General features: G+C 42.2%; 1 protein-coding gene across 3 annotated transcripts; it reads right to left on the bottom strand.

Annotated features, from left to right (window-relative positions):
- Positions 1-899: 899 nt before the first annotated feature.
- On the bottom strand, positions 900-5,631 carry LOC110623802 (AUGMIN subunit 1). Of its 3 annotated transcripts, none has more exons than XM_021768828.2 (7): positions 5,092-5,631; positions 4,596-4,728; positions 4,379-4,513; positions 4,058-4,181; positions 1,605-1,742; positions 1,360-1,511; positions 900-1,259 (listed from the first exon to the last, which is right to left on the bottom strand). In XM_021768828.2, exons 1-6 carry the CDS (start codon positions 5,348-5,350, stop codon positions 1,404-1,406), a joined length of 897 nt encoding a protein of 298 aa, XP_021624520.1. In that variant the 5' UTR covers positions 5,351-5,631; the 3' UTR covers positions 900-1,259; positions 1,360-1,403. The 3 variants fall into 3 exon arrangements, with proteins under 3 accessions (XP_021624520.1, XP_021624521.1, XP_021624519.1); XM_021768829.2 differs by having other exon boundaries at positions 900-1,236; XM_021768827.2 differs by having other exon boundaries at positions 900-1,511.
- Between the last annotated feature and the right edge of the window lie 17,769 nt (positions 5,632-23,400).

Here is a 23,400-nt window from a genome sequence, read left to right as displayed (position 1 = left end):
CGGTTAAAAAATTAAAAATTGAAATAAATATTTTTTGAAAGATCAAACCGAAAAAATCAGTTAGGTTTGATTAAAAACCGATTGGTTCCAGGTGTCAAATTACAGAGGCGAGCAAACGATTTCTCTGGAATTGAACTTCCACACAGGGCAAACCAACAATCCTAACTTCAGAAAACTTTCATAAAGCTATGGTATTAAACTTTTACAGAGAAGAAAAACATTCACAAAGAGCAGAACCGACAAACAATCTCAACCTAGTAAGCTTTAATTGCACATTCACAAATAACAAACCCAGAAACAAATGATATACCATTTGAATCAAACAACTCTTGAGAGAGAATCAAACAAAAGGATATATTACCCAAAATATGCAAGCAACGAGAACACCGAGTTAGAGGTGACCACGAGGATGCTTCTTGGAGAGATGAGGTTTCCTTGCGAGACCACAACTTTTCGAGCCGAATGGGATGCTTCCTCGCGATCTACTTTTCCAGAAGTAAAGGTAGAGAAACGAAGAGACACGTCTAGTTTTGCAAAAAGGAAATAAACAAGGGGAAGGCTGATCCAACAATCATTGATCTTTTTCCCCGAGCATTTGGCCAAAGGAAAGAAATTATTAGAGGAAGGCAGGAGGATGGCAGTTCGAGATTAGAATGGGCAAGGGTTTATAAAAGAATGAGAAATAGGTATATATCTTTTTCAATAAAAGATTGCATTGAACCAAAAAGCCAAATTTTAATAAAAATATTAACCGAACCAAAAAATTAAAGTTAATTGGTTCGTTTATTTAAACGATTCAGTTCAATTTAATTAGTACCTCTATATTAATTTATACTACTTGAAATTAACATATTAAATGCCAGAAATAAAATTAAACAAATATTTTTAACACTTAAGACTAACAAATCATAAAAATTAAACGTAGATTAGCCATGTCTTATCAAAAATAGCAAAAAATGGTAAAATGGCTTTACTTTTTGCTAATTCTACTCTAATTTTGTTAAATTAGTTAATCCATGGTAGTACAAGAGTTAATGTATTTAGCCATGACAACTGCATTCTGCATGCAACCCGCGGACAATGGGGAAAGAGCATAGAGCTACCAAACTAATAATTTTCAAAGCCTACGCACCAAAGGATGTATGATACTCGTTGCACATATCATTCAAGCTATTATGGAGAAGAAGATCCCCTCAAACAGAACATATGCTGATCCTTGTTTTGTACTCCCAACACCTATATTAAACATATACTTGCTCCTTGCATCAAATACAACGAAGAGAAAACCAGAAATTAATGATACACTTGTCGCATCAGAGAAAATCCTTTCATAGTTTCAATAGAAATAGAAAAATGTACCTGAACCAATACAAGAACGCAACAATAATCTATATGCAAGGTGTTTAATCAGAAGTGGCAAGGGCTGATTGCAACACATCTTCAAGATACTTCTCAGCAGCAGCATACTGTCTTTTCTTGTCCTCTATTGCTAGAGCAGCTAATGCTTTATCCTGCATTAACCACCAAAGTAAATAAATAACTTGAAAAATAAAATGACCCTGGACGCATGGCCACAATAAGTGTTAGTTAAAATGCAGAATTACCGGTGGCAAGTCCTGGTAACTCCTTAGAGTATCCAGAATGGGCTTTGTTTTCTTCTCCAAGTCCTTTCTGTGTTCGGCCATTTCAACTAATAATCCATGGCTGATCTCTGGCTTGTAGCCCACGCGATTAAGAAGTGCCTGCCCAGAGAACAAGTCGCTGTAAATTATAAACATGGTCATATATAAACGGAAAAGCATGCAGGTAAGGTAATACATTTAAATCATCATTTTGTGGACGCTCTTAGCTGACATGAAAAATCCTCAGATATGCTAAAGGTTAAAAAAAAACACCATTGAACATTTTATCAGAAACCTTTTGATAATTTACACTTTATCTCAAATTCTTTGTGCCTCAGACACACCAGTGTTCAATATCTTTCATTCCCTTCCATAAGCATAAGAGGGATAAGAGCCCAATAACAACGTTTCTGCAGCATAGAGTTACCAATTATGAAGTGTTGACCCTATTGCTGCTGATTTGCAACTCAGACAGGCCCAAAACAGACTCAATATGAACCTATAAACCTCTATTTCAACATCCAAATTCCATCTTGCATGAAGAAAACAAGACTTTTGAAAGATATTGAACTTGATAAACAACGACAAGCGCTAGCTAAGTCATACAATAGAACAAAATATTTTAAAAATAAATCCATTAGAACATCCAAGTATAAAGGAGTGCAGAGAGAGTGTATATTCTATTTATGTCCGTGTAAACATAGCAATATGGAGTGTGGACCAATTATCAATTTATACACTATATATGCAGATCCATACAAACTCACATACAGACCAATAACGTTCATTTGAAGCAATTTGGCTTATGATATACAAATGCATAGAGCCATAAAAATAAGATTATTGTTCTAATTATCACTATCTTCCAAGATGTGTATTTGGTTTAAAAGAAATCACAAGGCAATTGTAGTTAGAAACTACACTCCCATCTAAAGAAAAGAAAAACGGCAATTATCAGAATACAATGGATTTGCAGCCTAACTTCCACCATAGCATTACTATATATCCCCTAAATATTCAAATATATGTAAACTCCCACGTTCTTTTCTTGTCCCTGTTTCCCTTCACCTCTACCACCCCTTCCCTTTTGGAAAACACGTGAATTATGAATTCTTTCAAAACCTTGATCCTTTCTTGATTTTCTAACAGCTATTGGGAAATACATTCTTCATTAAATTTACAAGTCTTCGAGTTTAATTGTTCCTTATGAATAAGCCTCCTCATATGTCTTAGATAAAAAGCCTTGAATATTGCTGGCTATATAAAAAATACATCAATCCATACATCACAAACTATCAGGAAACAAAAAAGATAAGAATGTGACTGTCGATCAGCTTAGGTTGAAATAGGAAGGGCAGAAAACTGAAATTCAATTTGTTGCAGCAAGCCATGCAGATTAACCCTCTTAACAGATTCTAATTCTAAAAGATAAAATTTGATTCATTTGCTAACTACTCTAACCTAATTAACTGGATCTCCTTAGATAAGCTGGAGCAGGAGATATCTGAAAAGGAAGCAAGTAAAAACTTACTCTGACGGAGGGAAAAAAAAAAGCATTATGATAGAGCTGATAATATAGAGGAGGCTGGTATTTTAAGCACACCTCAACAATTCAGACTGTATTCTAGAAGAGAGAAAGGACAAGGTAAGGGAAAGGGAATATCCAATGTGTGGGGATTGGCTGTTGCAAATATAGGAATTGAGGACACCTGTCCAGAATTGGTTGCAAAGGGAGAATCTGCTGTACCATAAAAGGTCAACAGGTATGACAGAAGGGGGCATGAAAAATGTGATGAGGAAATTGCTGAAAGGGCAATAGAAGATTATTCGCTGCACAGGAAGGGGCTGGTTTCGGTCATCTTCTTTTTCTTTTTTTTTTTCTTCTTTTGTTGTTGTTCTTCTGACAGAGGTCATTGAGACATTTCTGGTAATAGTAATTCCTAGATTGCTATAGTTGCTCTTGTTTGGAGTAATATCATGAGGCCTATTCATTGGGTTTGGCCTTTGTTAACTGTTAGAAGAGAGTTGACTGTTTGTGTTCTACCTAGTCTGTTTAGCTCTAATCCTTTACTCTATCACACTAAGAAATTCAAAAGGGTAAAGGTTTTCCCACATCAAATTAGCACAAATTTTGTAAACAGAAACCAAAATTAAATTTCTATATTCTGACTATAGTTACATATATAAACTTGTCAATCAATCATGCATCTAGGGCAACCTAAATGACATGATTAATTGAAAACTTAAAATCTGAAGTTGAGAAATTATCATTTGGGTAGCTGACCACTTAAGGGGATTCAAATCCTTACTTTGAATTATCTTAGTTTCTTATTATTGTTTGTATACCCTAGAAAAGGACAAGAAATGACGTTTTTATATTTATATTTATTCCTGTAATTTAATTTCTCCCTCAAGTGATAGCAAAAAATAGATACCTTGTAGTTGGAATATTGTTGCAGATATTGTCGCTCCTTTGATGCCATAACTGCCAAGTTTGTCTTCCAGTTTTCCATTTGAGCTTCACAAGGAGCTACATCATCCTCAAGTTGTGCAAGTGTTCTACAAGAGCACATTCAGAAAATAAGAGACCCAAAAAAAAAGGAAAAGGAAGGAAAGGAGAGAAAGCAAGAGCATCCTGTTCATGAAACAACAGCTTACTTAAAGTAGAAAGGTTTGGACATATAATATTATTATATAGGATACCCACAATTTAAGATATAATTGAAGACGAATCTAAAATTAAATTAGGAATTTACCTTTTTAAATAGGTAAGTCTTGCAATTGCCTTCCGAGTGTAATCAAGAAGAATTTTGGACTCCTTCTGTGCTTTAGCTCTCTTTTCCTCCACTGCAGTCTTTCTCAAGGAAATATCCCCCATTGCCACAAGAAAACTGTACATTTTCCCCATTTCAAACTTTAAATATTAAGAACAAATAAAAGAAATAGAATTGAATCGCCAGAATGACAACCCACCTGTTTAGTTCAGTGTCTCTTATGTTCAACAAGTTTGCGACATTTGCAAGAACTTGAGCAGACCCAACCACATTTGAGGGCAAACTCTCTTGTGCTAGCCCTACATTCTCCAATATCTCTCTAATCCTTGCAGCTATAGCCATAAAACAACCAAAATAATTGTTTCACGAGACCAGAAAATCAAGAATTTCTAGCAGAATAATGAAATAAACTCTCTGTGTTATTATCCCCAATATGCTTGAAAAGCGTAAACTAGCCAAAAGTTGACATTTGAATATTTCTTATCCCGAAATAATCATAGAGAAAACAAGAAGACAAATGATATCGATCTGACAATAAAAAAAAATTACAGTATGCCACTTCAAAACGCCCACAACAAGAGAAATTTTTTTTCACAATGCAGCAAACTATAAGAGAGAAATATCTAGCATTAGAACATACAATTAGCCTAAGCAATCAGACACCAAAAAGAACACACGTAAAGCCAAACGCAGACCTTGAGCACGATACTCGGTGGCTTTCTGGCGGAAATCGTTAGCGAGGATGTTCGCAGCCTGCGTCTTGGCTTGGGAAACAGTGGCCAAATTGTACAAATGAGCAATGCTGCGAGGAGTATATTCAAATTCAGGAACATCTTTACCAGCCGCATCAAATTGAGAGCTGAGCCACACCTTCACCTCTGCAATCCTCGCGGCATCGGTGCCACTCTTCGCTTCAGTTACCGGCGCATCAACGGGCGATATTATATCGCTCATTTGCTTGTATGGAATTACCTGATAGGGTTAGCAAGTTACACAATGTGCTCTGCCGTGGATTCTCTCATGTGGAGCCAAGATCCGATTCAGGGGTTAAAAGGCCGCCCTAGCGGCAATGGTGTTTGCAGGCGGTCAAGATCTTAGCTGATAAAGGCTGAACAAGCTATTGTGAGAAGTGGTTTTAGGATACGTCAGAGAGGCGAGAGAGATTCAGCGAGGAGAAATATTATCCTGTGCCGTTCATATCGCCGGCCACGACCGCTATTTGACAAGATCGAGAGATCCTTTACTGTTATAAGACGGCTGTGTTTTGAATTTTTGGGTATTTTACAAAATGATCCTTGAGGTTCAAACAAATTGCTATAGGAGAAATTATTATTTGATCCCTAAAGTTTTTAACAAATTACTATATCATCCTTATTTCAAATTATTCAACTTAACGCATCTCTATATTTTATCAAAATCAAAATTTTTAAGTCATTTTGATAAAAAAAACTATTAATTACCTTTAATATTTATATTATTTAGTTTCTATAATTTTAATTATGTGTATTATTTAATTTCTATAATTTTAAATATTTAAATTATTTTATCTCTTTGACTAATGACAAAAATAATTTTTTTGATAGAAAGGATAAACTATTTAATTTTACAAAATATAATAACTTTTTTAATTGCTAATCAATGCAATTATACCCTTTATTTGATTCAACCAGCAAATTTAACCAATACCAAGTAGGTCGACACTCCTTTAAACTTAACATGGAGTATTCTAAGCATGCAGGGACACCACCTTCAGATACTCGTCGCTATAGACAATTGGTTGGACGTCTTATTTATCTTACCACAACCAGGCTTAATATTTTCTATATTGTGCAAGTGGTTAGTGAAATTTGTTTCCTCTCCATGTCAACTTTATCTTATTGGTGTTCATCGTATTATTTATTATATTCGAGATACACTTTTTAAAAATTTATTTTCCTCTTTTATTTTTAATTTTTAATTTAGTGTCTATGTTGATTCTGATTAGACTAGTTGTCTTGATACTCATCGTTCTATGACAAATTGGTGTATTTTCTTTAATGACTTTCACTTTTTAAAAGTGTAAAATTTTATTGTTAGGAGTTTTTTTTAAAGAACTTAAGAGTTATTTTCTTCACATCTGCTCCACTCTATATTGATAATCTAAGTGCTATCTGTATTAGATCAAATCTCGTATTTTAAACAAGTTGAAGTGGATTGTTATTTCAAACTGATGTTTTTGTTTCCTCGTATCCCTTCTTAGCTTCAACTTGCTTACTTGTTTACCAAGTTAGTGACTCGTGCTCGTCTTGATTTTCTCGTTAGCAAATTGATGTTATTTCTTATTTAATTTGAAAGGGAGTGTGAACCAAATAAAGACAAGAATTTTACTTGTGATCCTCAATTTATATATCAATATTTGTTTGATATTTTTCTTAATTTGTTTTTACAACTATATGTCATAAGGATATTATTGTAACTTACTTTTCTCTGTACATAAAGATGATCTTGAGATAGGATTCTTTAACCTCTGTCCTGTTCGTTTTCCAGCTTATAGTGCTGCATATTCTTTTTCTCTTTATCATTAAAAACTTTTTTGAGTTAATCGAGCATATAATATATTATATAATTTTGAGTTGTTAAATTACTAAATTTTTATTTTTAGAATATAAATTTAATCTAAATTAATATTTATATGTATTGTGTGATAAAATTTTATATTATACTATTCAAATTTATTAGCTTTTATCATAAAAATTTTTAACTTAAAGTAATTATCCAACTTTACTTTTTATATTTAACCATAAATTCATATGATTTATATTTTAGTTTAACTGATCAATATAATATAAAGTCAAGTATATAAAAAACAAGCTTGATTGATATAAATAAAATTTTCCAACAAAGTAATTAATAAATATCAAATTACTTAATTCAAAATGTAAAGTCCATAATAATATCTATAAACAAAAACTAATAAACCATATCCAAAATAAATTCATAATAGCATTTATAAAAAGTTGACCTATTAGGTAATATTAATAAACTAGATATGTTAATTTATAAATATTGTCTAATTTAAAATTATCTAGAAATAAGAGCTGAATTTTTATTGTGTTTAATATTTTTTAGTAAATGTGATTATATGTATGTAGGCTTAGATATAGAGAGCATCTATTTCGTAATTAATAATTACTGCGTCTAAGGTTATATCTATTTGATATCTCAAAAATTAAAGTTTTAAATTGTTTTATTAATTTTTGTAGATTTCATTGAAAATCAATATGATTAGATTAGGTCAATATTAAAATGAGTTAATTTTGTCAATCATCAATTTGGACGATATATTATTAGTGATTAATATTAAACTTAATCTAATATCCATATACCAGTAAGTTATTGTAATACCCGGCTAGACTCTGGTATCGGAATTCCTACCGTCCAGTGGAATCTCGGGTGTCGGAGACCTCTAGAAGGGTAAAATCATGTTTTCATAAACTGTTTTAATGTATTCCATGGTTTTAAGTAAAAAGGAAATGAGTTTTTGCATGAAAACAACCTTGGAGGAAAACCCAGGTTCGGCCGCCGAACATGCATGCATTTCGGGTGTGCCTTAGGCCCCCGAAGGCATAAGTGAGGGAAGTCCAGGTTCGGCCGCCGAACCTCAAGTTCGGCCGCCGAACATGGCATGCATGCGGAGGCACGTTCGGCCCCCGAACGTGGCCTGGCCAACCACTATAAAAGGGTCCCTTAGCCGAAAACGGGCGAGCTTTTCTCCCCATTGTCGGCCAAGGTGAGCTCTCCGCCATCCCTCACCAATCTTTGAGTTCTTCTTTCAGATCTTTCAAGATTTTCATGAGTTTTTGCCTTGTTTTGAAGATTTTCAAGTTTTGAGCAAGTTTTGGAGCTTTGAGGTTCAAGGAAACTCAACCCCACCCATCTTCGAGTTTAGGTCGTCTCTCTCTCGATCTCCACGAGGTAAGAGCTGATCTTAAGCTCATTGCATGTTTTAAGTAAGTTTTAAGTAGATCTATGGGGTAGAATGCATGTTTAGCTCATGGTTAGGTTTATGGGTTTTATATGCGTTTTTGAACAATGTGGATGCTTGATGTGTTGTAGATGGGGTTTAAGATAGTTTGAAGCCCCTAGGAGCTAGTATGCTTGAGTATGTGTGTTGTAGAATATGATTATGCATGTTTAAAAGGTTTGGGAGGCATTGGAGGCAAGAGGAGCCAAGTTTCTGCCCTTTGGCAGAAACCAGGTTCGGCAGCCGAAGGACTTTCGGCCACCGAACATGGCTGGGGAGGCACGCCTTTCGGCTGCTGAAGCCTGCCCCCGAAAGGAGACTTTCGTCTCTGTCTGGGAGTTTCGGCCGCCGAAAGTGCCGCCGAACATGCATGAGTTTCGCCTCTGTCTGGGAGTTTCGGCCGCCGAAGGTGCCGCCGAACCTGCCTGACTTTCGGCTCTGGAGGGACTTTCGGCGGCCGAACCTGCCGCCGAAAGTGCCCTGTCCAGCCTTCCCTTGTATGTTTTTCTATGATTGTTTCATATTGTTTTAGGGGGTTTTTGGGGAGTAGTTTAGAGTTATGTTCATGTTTGTTTGGTCCCTCATTTGAGTCCACCTGTGTAGGTTCGGACCCGAGGAACCGAGGACCCCAGCAGTGAGTCAGCTGCTCCAGTGTCTGGTCGGAGCTATCCAGAGGTGAGTAGAATAAACCTTTACGTTTTAAAGTAAATCAAATTGTAAAGTTTTGAGCATGTTCATGCATCATGAATGCCATATGATGATTAGGTTGTTTGCATTAGAATTCACGAATATGTTGCATTGCATATTTAAATGTTGATGTGGGTGAATGTTGGATGATCCATAGCCCTCGATCTATGATGTGACGATGTGATATGTACGGTACGGAATGTAAGACCAGTGGGACCCATTCTACGTTCGCTGGCACTATGTAAGGGAAAGACCAGGACCCATTCTACGTTCTGGCACAGTTGGACTGTTATGTTATGCTATGTTATGTAAGAGAAAGACCAGAACCCATTCTACGTTCTGGCACAGTTGGACTGTTATGTTATGCTATGTTATGTAAGAGAAAGATCAGGACCCATTCTATGTTCTGGCACAGTTGGACCATGTAGAGGGCTATTGGTGACAAGTTCATCCTTGATGTGATTAGCTGTGATGTGATGCATTCCATGTTATCATATGTTTTAAATGTTTTATTATTCTGCTCACTGGGCTCTAGTAGCTCACCCCTCTCCCTAATCCCCCAGGTGTGCAGGTACAGGGTAGACCAGGAGGTCAGCAAGAGTATTGAAGTCGTGTCTATGTAATAGATAGTGTGGACATGATAAATTGTAAAATGATGAATAGTTATGTAATGTAATGATATTGAGGATTAGAGGTTGTGCTTGACCCTATGTGTATGTTATCCCTTTTAATACATGATCTTAGATGTTTTATGATGCTTATGTAAACCAACTCAACGTATGTTACATCGTCCATTGGGGCATTGATGAGATCCCACAAAGGGGTCATGATTATGATTATGATTATGTACAGTGCATGCACAGGTTGAGCTTGGTGTATGAAGGAAAGAAAAGTTTTAAATTTTTATGTATGTTCTTGATCATGTATGGGATTAAACAGGTTTTCAGGATGTATGTCAGGCTTGCTACGGGTCCCGGCGGCCTTAAGCCGACCTGGATCCTAGCGCCGGTAGCGGTCCGATTTTCGGGTCGTTACAGAATGGTATCAGAGCCCTAGGTTCATAGGATCGGACCTAGAGTGTCGGGCTCATAAGTGTTCTAGAAGGTCAAGCACAATAGGAAGATCATGTCCACTAGGATAGGATGTTGAGTCCTGTCTTGTATGATGATGTGAAATGCCATGATTATATGCATGTGCATTGATGCTATGACATGAATGATGTATATGTGATGCGGGTTCATGTGTTTCCACATGAATCATATGATGCTAATGTTTGTGTGATGTGTACTATTTTTCAGAAAACAGGATGAGATGAACCCGTCGATCTGCAAGATTGACTGGAGTACCACCAGAGGATGAGGGCACAAGCGCCCGTCCTCCTGCATTGCCTAGGGCAATGTCATGTAGATCAAACAGAGAAAGAGTGTCAAGGGACCCTAGAAGGTCTTTTGATGCTAGCAGAAGGGGGACAGATAGAGGAGGAAGTTCTTCAGATGTGAGGGAGGTTATGGAAGAGGATCAGAGGAGGGATGGGAATCTGGATGTCAGCATGGCGGAAGAAGGGACAGGGGAGTCGCAGGGAGGCGCAGGGAGGCGCTCAGGCCTCGGGGTATGGTTTTCCACCCCATTATCCACCCTTCCCACAGGGTTCAGGGTATCCGGTGGGAGGCACATCGGATTACTCCAACTTTAACCCCTACCCTACCTACATGCCTTATCCACCTTTCTATCCACCTTACACACAGTACCCAGCTTATCCACCCTCACCTTTCTATCCTAACCCGGCAAACCCCACCTCGAGGAATGCTGCACCCCCACCTCCACCACCTACAGAACCAACAGCCCTAGTTACTCAACCTCCTAGACCTAGCTCAGCCGGTGGGAGCAAGGTGAAGATGACAAATTACCTTAAGCTGGATGCTCCCAAATACAAGTCAGGGGATGATCCCTTTGAGTACCTGAGAGTGGTGAAGACGATAACTGATGAGCTAGGGGCAAGTGACAGCAGGGCCATTCAGATGGCAGGGTTCACTTTAAAGTGCAAAAAGGCACGGGAATGGTTCAAGTGTTATGTGGACCCGAGACTAGACGGCATGACATGGGAGGAATTTGCAAATGAGTTCGCTGGATGGGCTTTTCCAGACAGTTCCAGAGAACTGAAGATGATTGAGTTTGAGCAGCTGAGGCAGACAGAACACATGAGTATAGAGGAGTACACGGATAAATTCTTGGAGCTATTGCCTTTTTCTGGGCAAGCTCTAGATACAGATATGAAGAAGTCTAAGAGATATGTTATGAAATTGCATTCTAGGTACTCCTCTTTGATTCAGTCAGTTGAGAGGGAAAGTTTCCACACTGTGGTGGATATGGCTCGAAGGATGGAGGCGAGTGCTATAGTTGAGGGGTCAGTGAAGCAGTCAGTGACCCAGTCATCAGGGGTTAAGATCCCAGGCAGAGGAGGGCCAGGTCTCTCTTCTCAGAGCTCAGGTAGCAAGAGGTGGAATAACACCACCAAGAAGCCGAAGAAGAATAAGTTTTGGAGTAAGTTGAAGTCTGGTCTGGGTTTTGGCGGTGGCTCGAGCTCAGGCTCAGACGGTACAGAATGCCAAAGGTGTGGGAGGCCACATAAGGGAGTGTGTCGAGCTGGGACTAATACTTGTTTCAGATGTGGACAGGAGGGACACATGGCTCGGGAGTGTCCCAAAGCACCTTTTATGGGCCAGCCCCAGCAGACAGCTTCTGGTAGTGTGGCACAGCCAGCAGCTCCAGCCACAACTCAGGGCAATGGCAGAGGTAGAGGGTGAGGAGCAGCCTCTTCTTCTGGTTCCCGAGGTGAAGGTCCATCAGCTCCAGCCAGGATCTTCACCATGACTCAGCAGGAGGCTAACACATCCAACACCGTGGTGTCAGGTAATCTCATCATTGGGTGTTCTGATGTGTATGCATTAATGGACCCGGGTGCATCTCATTCTTTTATTGCTCCGAGAGCCGTTGAGAGGTTGGGTCTGATAGTCTCTGGGTTAGAGTGTCCCCTATGGGTCAGTGGACCCAAGTGTGACCCGTCAGTGGCAGAGTCAGTCTGCCAGTACAGTCCAGTTTTTGTTGAGGGAAGATGCCTCTCCGCCGACCTTGTGGTTCTAGATTTGACAGACTTTGACGTCATTCTAGGGATGGATTGGCTATCTACCCATGGTGCTACCTTGGACTGCAGAGACAAGGTAGTCAGGTTCAGGGATCAGAACGGGTCAGAGGTCGTCTTCAGAGGAGACAAGAGGGGTACACCTAGAGGTCTGATATCAGCTCTTCAGGCTCGTAGGTTGCTTAGAAAGGGATGTCAGGGGTATTTGGCTCATGTGAGAGAGCTAGATAGTCAGGTCAGGGAGCCAGCCTCGGTGCCAGTTGTCAGAGAATTTCAGGATGTTTTTCCAGACGAGCTTCCAGGTTTACCACCTGCTAGGGAGATAGAGTTCGAGATAGAGTTGATGCCTAGAACTAGACCGATCTCTATCCCTCCCTACAGGATGGCTCCAGCCGAGTTGAAGGAGTTGAAAGAGCAGTTGCAAGAGCTGGTAGAAAAGGGCTTCATCCGACAGAGTACCTCACCTTGGGGTGCTCCGGTCTTGTTTGTGAGAAAGAAGGATGGATCCCTTAGACTTTGTATCGACTACAGGCAGTTGAACAAGGTCACTACCAAGAACAGATACCCTCTGCCGAGGATCGACGATCTATTCGACCAGCTAGCAGGAGCGGGTTGCTTCTCCAAAATAGATCTGAGATCGGGGTACCATCAACTAAGGATAAGGGAGGAAGATGTGTCAAAGACAGCTTTCAGGACCAGATATGGGCATTATGAGTTCCTTGTGATGCCGTTCGGGTTAACCAACGCCCCTGCAGCATTCATGGATCTCATGAACAGAGTGTTTAGCCAATACCTGGATCACTTTGTTATTGTCTTCATAGATGATATCTTGGTGTATTCCAGGAACGCAGAGGAGCATGCCCATCATCTGAGGTTGGTTCTGCAGACCTTGAGGGAACATGGCTTGTATGCCAAGTTCTCTAAGTGTGAGTTCTGGCTGAGGAGCATTTCATTCTTGGGGCATGTAGTGTCAGAAAATGGAATAGAGGTGGACCCCAAGAAAGTAGAAGCTGTGGCTAACTGGCCTAGACCCACTTCAGTGACAGAGATTAGAAGTTTCTTGGGTTTAGCAGGTTACTACAGGAGGTTCGTTAAGGACTTCTCAAAGATTGCAGCTCCTCTGACCAGGTTGACCAGGAAGAACCAGAGGTTTGTGTGGACCGACCAGTGTGAAGAGAGCTTTGAGGAGCTCAAGAAGAGGTTGACTTCAGCACCAGTGTTAGCCCTTGTAATACCTGGCTAGAATCCGGCATCAGAATTCCTGTCGTCCGGTGGAATCCGGGGTGTCGGACTTCTAGAGGAAGGTAGGATTTATGTTTTACTATGTGTTATGTGTGTGTTAATGTGTTAAAGTCAAATGGACTTAAGTTTTGAGCTGAAATGACCCAAGGCTGATGAGCCAAGTTCGGCCGCCGAAGGTAAGTTCGGCCGCCGAAAGTGCTCAAGGTTCGGCTTCCGAAGTGTAAGTTCGGCCCCCGAATGTTGCATGAGTTTGCATGCGATTGGGCAGCCGACGCTGAGGTGGCCAGCCAGCTGAGTCATGTAGTTTGACAGATGTTGGCCTCAGATTCTTGCCCTAGAGCAGGCCACGTCTCTCATGACTCATCTGCAAGTGGTATTCAGCTGCTCATGCAGAAGATTAGTGTGTGTGTGTTCTAAGGTTTTGAAAGCTTTGACGAAAAACAAAAGAGTTTGAGCGCTTGAAGGAAGTTGGTCCGTTTCCTTTGTTCAGAGTGTTTAGCTTCTTCTTACAGGAGGTAAGTGATGCTCTTGAACCTGTGGATATGTTTTCTGAAGGTTTGATAGGAAGTATGAAGAGAGAGGCATGTTTGGTGGTTTTGATGATTTATGCATGTATACATGGTTATGTGTTATGTTTGATTTGTTGTTTGGGGTTATTAGATAGTTTTGGACCCCTGTGAACATATACTTGCGTATATGTGTGTGGAATAGTTGACGTATGCATGTTTGGAGATGTTGAAGGGAAGGAGGAGCTTGGTTTGCCGTCGGGCTGAGTTCTGGATGAACTCAGGTTCGGCAGCCGAAGGTTCATTCGGCCGCCGAACCTCTTGCATGGTGGCTTAGGCTGCCACAGCTTGCCCCGAGAGTTTTGCATGTTCGGCTCTGTTTGGGGACTTCGGCCGCCGAAGGTGCTGCCGAAGGGTAGAGACTTTCGTCTCTGGAGTGCCTTTTGGCCCCCGAAATGTGCCCCCGAAAGGGTTCGGCCGCCGAAGCTTGAGATTCGGCCGCCGAAGGTGCTTGAGTTTCGTCTCTGGAGAAGACTTTCGGCCGCCGAACCTGCCGCCGAAAGTGTTCTGTCCAGCTTTCTTTTGCATGCTTTGCATGAGGTTTAGAGTGAGTTTAAGGGGAGTCTTGGAAAGTTTAATAGAGTTGGTCAGCAGCTAGTTTGGTCCCTCATTTGCATTTATCTGTATCTGTATAGACCAGAGGAACCAGAGAGAGCAGCAGTGAGTACTGCTCCAGAGTTTTCAGAGCCTGCTCAGTCAGTCAGTCCAGTTAGCCAGAGGTGAGTGGAACTAAACTTAATCTTTTAATTGAAACATGAAATGCTTTTAGCATCAGTCATGCATCATGAGTATATCGTAGGTTATGTGCATTAGTATCCACGAATATGTTGCATTGCATAGTTATCTGTTGATGTGAGTAAATGCTGAATGATCCAATAGTCACAGACAGGAAGTCCAGGAGCCTTTGACTACGCCCTGGCAGGTATAGTAAAGACCAGGAGCCTTTGACTACGCCCTGGCAGGTATAGTAAAGACCAGGAGCCTTTGACTACGCCCTGGCAATGGTAAGTACAGAGGTGTTATATACACATATACATATATGACAGGAAGACCAGGTGCTCGATTCTACGCCCTGGCACAGAGTTACTGGGACTATGTGGTGACAGGTTTACTCTTGATGTGGTTTATCTGTGTTATGACGCATTCCATGAGATCATGTTTTACTGAGATATTTTACTGTTCTACTCACTGGGCTATAGAGCTCATCCCACTCCCTTAACCCCAGTTTTGCAGGTTCAGTGTACAGTGTACAGGGACAGTCCAGCAGAGTACAGAAAGAGTAAAAGAGCTTGTAATAGTATAGAGTGGACATGTAAATTGTAAAGAGATGTAATAGTTGTGTATAACGTTAAAGTTGTGCTTGACTTAGTTGTATTGTGTTGTAAAGCTTTTGTTACATACATGATCTGTATATGTATATATGTTTTATAACCAGGCTTAACAGGTATGAGTTAACCCATCTAGAGCAAGCTCTAGTCAGGGGTACAGAGTACAGAGTACAGAGTACAGAGTACAGAGATAGTGCATGCACAGGTTAAGCCTTGGTTCAGCAAAGAGTTTTATTTTCACAGAAAATGTATCATGTATGAGTTTTACAGGTACACAGAGAGTATTGCAGGCTTGCTACGGGTTTTGGCGGCCTTAAGCCGACCTGAATCCTAGTGCCGGTGACGGTCCATTTTGGGGTCGTTACAGATTGGTATCAGAGCCCTAGGTTCACATGATCGGACCTATAGAGACAGTGTCGGGCTCATAGAGAGTGGTCAAGCACAATAGGAAATCATGTCCACTAGGATAGGGTGTTGTGTCCTATCTGTGATATGCCATGAGTTATGCATGTGCCTTATTGTTATGTGTTGTTTATGTGCTAAAGTGCTCTGTTATATGTTGTGTTTCCAGAGTAAAGATGAGAGGAACTCGTCGATCAGCCCGATTGACTGGAGTCCCACCAGAGAATGAGAGACCAGCTGCTCGTCCTCCTGCATTGCCAAGGGCAAGGTCTCAGAGATCTAGCAGGGAAGGTATGTCAATAGACCCTAGAAGGTCTGTCGACGAGAGCAGAAGAGGAACAGTGAGGGGAGGAAGATCAGAGGAAAGGATGGAAGCTATGGAGATTGATCAGTCTAGAGATGATAGCATGGGTATAGGCAGTTTTGAGGAAGGTATGGGAGAGTCGCAGGGAGGTGCTCAGACCTCAGGTTTTGGCTACCCAGAGTATCCGATGGGAGGTATGTCGGAGTACTCTAGTTTTGTGCCATATCCTTCTTACATGCCATATATGCCTTATCCTCCGTACTATCCACCATATCCTATGTATCCATCTTCCCCTACCCATCCAAGTGCAGCACACCCAGAGCCAAATGACCCAGTACCACCACCAGAACCAATAGCCCCTGTTGACAGACATCAACCTAGCTCATCTGGAGGTAAAGTGCAAATGACGGAGTACTTGAAATTGGATGCTCCTAAATACAACACGGGAGATGATCCATTTGAATACCTCAGATCAGTTAGGATGATAACTAGTGAGTTGGGAGCTGATGATAGTAGAGCCATTGAGATGGCAGGTTTCACATTAAAATGCAAGAAAGCCAGAGAATGGTTTAAGAACTATGTGGAACCCAGAATGGACAGCATGTCATGGGGAGAGTTCGCCAATGAGTTTGCAGGGTGGGCTTTTCCTGACAGTTCTCGGGAGATGAAAGTAATAGAATTCGAACAGTTGAGACAGACAGATGAAATGAGTGTTGATGAATTCACAGATAAGTTCTTAGATTTGCTTCAGTATGTGGGTCAAGCCTATGATACTGATCAGAAGAAGGCAAGGAGATATACTATGCGATTGCATCCCAGGTATGCTTCCTTGATTCTTCCAGCAGAAAAGGAGAGTTTCCACACCATAGTGGACGCAGCCAGGAAAATGGAAGCTAGTGCCAATATTCAGAAACAATCAAAGGCACAGGCTTCGGGTTCTAAGGCCCCCAGTGCAGGCACATCAGGCAGCAAGAGATGGGACAGAGCAAAAGGAACAAAGAGTAAGTTCTGGAATAAAGTGAAGTCAGGTCTGGGAATAGGTAGTGGCTCAAGCTCTGGCACAGCTCCAGTCTGCAGAAGATGCGGAAAACCACATGGAGGAGTTTGTCAGTTGGGATCTACAGCTTGTTTTCGCTGTGGACAGGAAGGGCATATTGCTCGGAATTGTCCGCAGGTGACTTTTGCACCATCCCAGCAGATGAGTTCAGGCAGTGTGGTACAGCCAGTTGCTCAGCCAGCAGCTCCAGTCATGCCTCAGAGTAGTGGCAGAGGTAGAGGGAGAGGGGCAGCCTCTACTTCAGCAGCAGGTTCCCGAGGTGGAAATCCGATAGCCCCAGCACGGATTTTCACAGTGACACAGGAGGAGGCGAACATGTCGAACACAGTGGTGTCAGGTAATCTCATCATTGGGTGTTCAGATGTGTATGCTTTGATGGACCCCGGTGCTTCTCATTCCTTTATTGCTTCGAGAGCCATAGAGAGATTGGGGTTGATCAGGTCTGAGTTAGAGTATCCTCTCTGGGTCAGTGGACCTAAATGTGACCCATCAGTGGCAGTGTCAGTCTGTCGTTTCAGTCCAGTGTTTATAGAGGGTAGATACCTTCCAGCTGACCTTGTGGTTCTAGATTTGACGGATTTTGATGTCATTCTAGGGATGGATTGGTTATCTACATATAGTGCTACTTTGGACTGTAGAGAGAAGATAGTGAGTCTCAGTGACCAGGATGGGTCAGAGTGTGTCTTCAGAGGAGACAGGAGAGGTACACCCAGAGGTATGATTTCAGCCCTTCAGGCTCATCGTTTGCTTAGGAGGGGTTGTCAGGGGTTTCTAGCTCATGTGAGAGAGCTAGACAGTCAGGTGAGGGAACCAGCCACAGTACCAGTAGTTCGAGAGTTTCTCGATGTGTTCCCAGACGATTTACCAGGACTCCCACCTGATAGGGAGATAGGGTTTGAAATTGAATTGCTGCCAGGTACCAGACCTATCTCTATTCCTCCCTACAGGATGGCACCAGCAGAGTTAAAAGAGTTGAAAGAACAGTTGCAGGACTTGGTAGATAAGGGTTTCATCCGCCCTAGTACCTCACCTTGGGGTGCTCCGGTGCTTTTTGTTAGAAAGAAGGATGGATCCCTCAGACTTTGTATCGACTACAGACAGTTGAACAAGGTCACTATCAAGAATAGATATCCGCTACCTCGGATTGATGATCTTTTTGACCAGCTAGCTGGAGCAGGTTGTTTTTCGAAAATAGATCTGAGATCCGGGTATCATCAGTTGAAAGTCAGAGAGGCAGATGTGCCTAAGACAGCTTTTCGGACCAGATATGGGCATTATGAGTTCTTAGTGATGCCGTTTGGGTTGACTAACGCCCCTGCAGCATTCATGGATCTCATGAACAGAGTTTTCAGTGCGTTTCTGGATCACTTTGTCATTGTTTTCATCGATGATATTTTAGTGTATTCCAGAGATGCAGAGGAGCATGCCCAGCATCTGAGGATAGTTTTGCAGACACTGAGAGAGCATGGTTTATATGCCAAGTTCTCGAAGTGTGAGTTTTGGTTAAGGAGCATTTCCTTCTTGGGACATGTGGTATCAGCAGAGGGTATTGAGGTAGACCCCAAGAAGATAGAGGCTGTAGCTAACTGGCCCAGACCCACGACAGTGACTGAGATTAAAAGCTTTCTGGGACTGGCAGGTTACTACAGGAGGTTCGTTCAGAACTTCTCAAAGATAGCAGCTCCTATGACCAAACTAACTCAGAAGAACCAGACGTTTATCTGGTTAGACCAGTGTGACGAGAGCTTTGAGGAGCTCAAGCGGAGATTGACAACAGCACCAGTGCTAGCTCTGCCTGTGAGTAATGAGGATTTCACAGTGTTCTGTGATGCATCTCGAGTGGGATTGGGCTGTGTATTGATGCAGAGTGATAGGGTGATAGCTTATGCTTCGCGACAGTTGAAGAAGCACGAGTTGAATTACCCTACCCATGACCTCGAGATGGCAGCAGTTATCTTTGCACTTAAGATGTGGCGGCATTACCTCTACGGGGTTAAATGCGAGATCTTCACGGATCACAAGAGTTTACAGTACATCTTGAGTCAGAAAGAGCTGAATTTGAGGCAGAGGAGATGGGTAGAATTGCTCAGTGATTATGATTGTAAGATCCAGTATCATCCGGGTAAGGCGAATGTCGTGGCAGACGCCCTCAGCCGGAAATCACTAGGCAGTTTATCCCATATAGCAGCAGAGCGGAGACCAATAGTGATGGAGCTTTATAAGCTCTTCGAAGAGGGGTTACAGTTAGAGTTGTCTGGTACAGGTGCGTTGATAGCACAGATGAGAGTGACACCTGTGTTTCTGGAGCATATCGCTCAGAGACAGCATGAGGACCCTGAGTTGATGAAAATTGCCAAGACTGTTCAGTCAGGCAACAGTGCAGAGTTCCGATTTGATAGCAAAGGGATCCTTCGTTATGGGAGTCGACTTTGTGTACCAGATAGGGGCAGTGTGAAGGAAGACATTATGAGGGAAGCTCATAATGCGAGGTATAGTGTTCACCCAGGAGCCACCAAGATGTACCAGGATCTCAAAAGGATCTATTGGTGGCCAGCTATGAAGAAAGAAGTGGCGCAATTTGTGACAGCCTGTGAGGTTTGCCAGAGGGTGAAACTAGAGCATCAGAAACCAGCAGGAATGCTTAACCCATTGCCGATTCCAGAGTGGAAATGGGAGAACATAGCCATGGATTTTGTAGTGGGTTTACCAGCAGCATCCAACAGGATAGACTCTATATGGGTGATTGTGGACAGACTCACAAAATCTGCTCATTTTCTTCCAGTTCGGAGTCACTATTCTGTGGATAAGTTGGCACAAGTCTATCTGGATGAGATAGTGAGATTGCATGGGGTTCCAGTGTCGATAGTTTCAGATAGAGGACCTCAGTTTACTTCCAGATTTTGGCGAAGTCTGCAGAGTGCGATGGGCACGAGATTAGAGTTTAGCACTGCTTTCCACCCACAGACTGATGGACAGTCAGAGAGGACCATCCAGACCATCGAGGATATGCTTCGACTGTGTGTGTTAGACTTTGGCGGTTCTTGGAGGCAGCATCTACCTTTGGTGGAGTTTGCCTATAATAACAGCCATCATGCTAGCATTGGGATGGCTCCTTATAAAGCTTTGTATGGGAGGAAGTGCAGATCCCCTGTTTGTTGGGAAGAGATAGGAGAGAAGGCTCTTGCAGGGCCAGAGTTAGTGGAGATTACTAGTCGAGTAGTGCCCGTGATTAGAGATAGAATCAGGACAGCGCAGAGTAGACAGAAAAGTTATGCAGACGTTCGCAGAAAACAGTTAGAGTTTCAGGAGGGTAATTGGGTATTGCTCAAGGTGTCTCCAATGAAAGGAGTGGTTCGGTTTGGAAAGAAGGGTAAGTTAGCTCCACGGTACATTGGACCCTTTGAGATTTTGCAGAGGATCGAAAATGTGTCGTATAAGCTAGATTTGCCTGCTTCTATGGAGAGGATTCACCCGGTATTTCATGTTTCTATGCTACGACAGTTTGTGTCAGATCCGAATCAGGTTCTGAGTGAGCCTGAGGTGGAGATTCATACAGATCTCACCTATATAGAGCAGCCAGTGCGGATTCTGGACACACAGATCAGACAGCTAAGGAACAAGGAGATTCCGATGGTGAAAGTTCTATGGAACCACCATAACCTAGAAGAGTGCACCTGGGAGACGCGGGAGTCTATGCTCCAGCAGTATCCATATTTGTTTTGAGGTTAGTTTCCTCCAGTTTATGTGTTATTTGTTTCCGAATCATTCGAGGACGAATGTTTTTAAGGGGGGGAGAATGTAATACCCGGCTAGAATCCGGCATCGGAATTCCTGTCGTCCGGTGGAATCCGGGGTGTCGGACTTCTAGAGAAAGGTAGGATTTATGTTTTACTATGTGTTATGTGTGTGTTAATGTGTTAAAGTCAAATGGACTTAAGTTTTGAGCTGAAATGACCCAAGGCTGATGAGCCAAGTTCGGCCGCCGAAGGTAAGTTCGGCCGCCGAAAGTGCTCAAGGTTCGGCTTCCGAAGTGTAAGTTCGGCCCCCGAATGTTGCATGAGTTTGCATGCGATTGGGCAGCCGACGCTGAGGTGGCCAGCCAGCTGAGTCATGTAGTTTGACAGATGTTGGCCTCAGATTCTTGCCCTAGAGCAGGCCACGTCTCTCATGACTCATCTGCAAGTGGTATTCAGCTGCTCATGCAGAAGATTAGTGTGTGTGTGTTCTAAGGTTTTGAAAGCTTTGACGAAAAACAAAAGAGTTTGAGCGCTTGAAGGAAGTTGGTCCGTTTCCTTTGTTCAGAGTGTTTAGCTTCTTCTTACAGGAGGTAAGTGATGCTCTTGAACCTGTGGATATGTTTTCTGAAGGTTTGATAGGAAGTATGAAGAGAGAGGCATGTTTGGTGGTTTTGATGATTTATGCATGTATACATGGTTATGTGTTATGTTTGATTTGTTGTTTGGGGTTATTAGATAGTTTTGGACCCCTGTGAACATATACTTGCGTATATGTGTGTGGAATAGTTGACGTATGCATGTTTGGAGATGTTGAAGGGAAGGAGGAGCTTGGTTTGCCGTCGGGCTGAGTTCTGGATGAACTCAGGTTCGGCAGCCGAAGGTTCATTCGGCCGCCGAACCTCTTGCATGGTGGCTTAGGCTGCCACAGCTTGCCCCGAGAGTTTTGCATGTTCGGCTCTGTTTGGGGACTTCGGCCGCCGAAGGTGCCGCCGAAGGGTAGAGACTTTCGTCTCTGGAGTGCCTTTTGGCCCCCGAAATGTGCCCCCGAAAGGGTTCGGCCGCCGAAGCTTGAGATTCGGCCGCCGAAGGTGCTTGAGTTTCGTCTCTGGAGAAGACTTTCGGCCGCCGAACCTGCCGCCGAAAGTGTTCTGTCCAGCTTTCTTTTGCATGCTTTGCATGAGGTTTAGAGTGAGTTTAAGGGGAGTCTTGAAAAGTTTAATAGAGTTGGTCAGCAGCTAGTTTGGTCCCTCATTTGCATTTATCTGTATCTGTATAGACCAGAGGAACCAGAGAGAGCAGCAGTGAGTACTGCTCCAGAGTTTTCAGAGCCTGCTCAGTCAGTCAGTCCAGTTAGCCAGAGGTGAGTGGAACTAAACTTAATCTTTTAATTGAAACATGAAATGCTTTTAGCATCAGTCATGCATCATGAGTATATCGTAGGTTATGTGCATTAGTATCCACGAATATGTTGCATTGCATAGTTATCTGTTGATGTGAGTAAATGCTGAATGATCCAATAGTCACAGACAGGAAGTCCAGGAGCCTTTGACTACGCCCTGGCAGGTATAGTAAAGACCAGGAGCCTTTGACTACGCCCTGGCAGGTATAGTAAAGACCAGGAGCCTTTGACTACGCCCTGGCAATGGTAAGTACAGAGGTGTTATATACACATATACATATATGACAGGAAGACCAGGTGCTCGATTCTACGCCCTGGCACAGAGTTACTGGGACTATGTGGTGACAGGTTTACTCTTGATGTGGTTTATCTGTGTTATGACGCATTCCATGAGATCATGTTTTACTGAGATATTTTACTGTTCTACTCACTGGGCTATAGAGCTCATCCCACTCCCTTAACCCCAGTTTTGCAGGTTCAGTGTACAGTGTACAGGGACAGTCCAGCAGAGTACAGAAAGAGTAAAAGAGCTTGTAATAGTATAGAGTGGACATGTAAATTGTAAAGAGATGTAATAGTTGTGTATAACGTTAAAGTTGTGCTTGACTTAGTTGTATTGTGTTGTAAAGCTTTTGTTACATACATGATCTGTATATGTATATATGTTTTATAACCAGGCTTAACAGGTATGAGTTAACCCATCTAGAGCAAGCTCTAGTCAGGGGTACAGAGTACAGAGTACAGAGTACAGAGTACAGAGATAGTGCATGCACAGGTTAAGCCTTGGTTCAGCAAAGAGTTTTATTTTCACAGAAAATGTATCATGTATGAGTTTTACAGGTACACAGAGAGTATTGCAGGCTTGCTACGGGTTCTGGCGGCCTTAAGCCGACCTGAATCCTAGTGCCGGTGACGGTCCATTTTGGGGTCGTTACAGCCCTGCCATCTAGTAATGAAGACTTCTCAGTCTATTGTGATGCGTCCCGTGTGGGACTGGGTTGTGTGCTAATGCAGAATGAAAGGGTAATTGCTTATGCTTCTAGACAGCTGAAGAAGCATGAGTTGAATTACCCCACACATGACCTGGAGATGGCAGCAGTAATCTTTGCACTCAAGATGTGGAGGCACTACCTCTATGGG

The sequence above is a fragment of the Manihot esculenta genome, chromosome 9 (genome assembly GCF_001659605.2).
Source record: "Manihot esculenta cultivar AM560-2 chromosome 9, M.esculenta_v8, whole genome shotgun sequence".
In the NCBI taxonomy this organism is placed as follows: Eukaryota; Viridiplantae; Streptophyta; class Magnoliopsida; order Malpighiales; family Euphorbiaceae; genus Manihot; species Manihot esculenta.
The sequence above is the reverse complement of the archived record's forward strand: the minus strand, read 5'-3'. Positions and strand labels throughout refer to the sequence as shown.

Coding starts and splice junctions, on each gene's coding strand:
- LOC110623802 (XM_021768827.2), bottom strand. CDS start 5,350: ATGAGCGATATAATATCGCCCGTTGATGCGCCGGTAACTGAAGCGAAG. Junction 4,182..4,378: donor AGACTTACCTATTTAAAAAG/GTAAATTCCTAA, acceptor GTGCTCTTGTAG/AACACTTGCACAACTTGAGG. Junction 1,512..1,604: donor GTTACCAGGACTTGCCACCG/GTAATTCTGCAT, acceptor TGGTTAATGCAG/GATAAAGCATTAGCTGCTCT.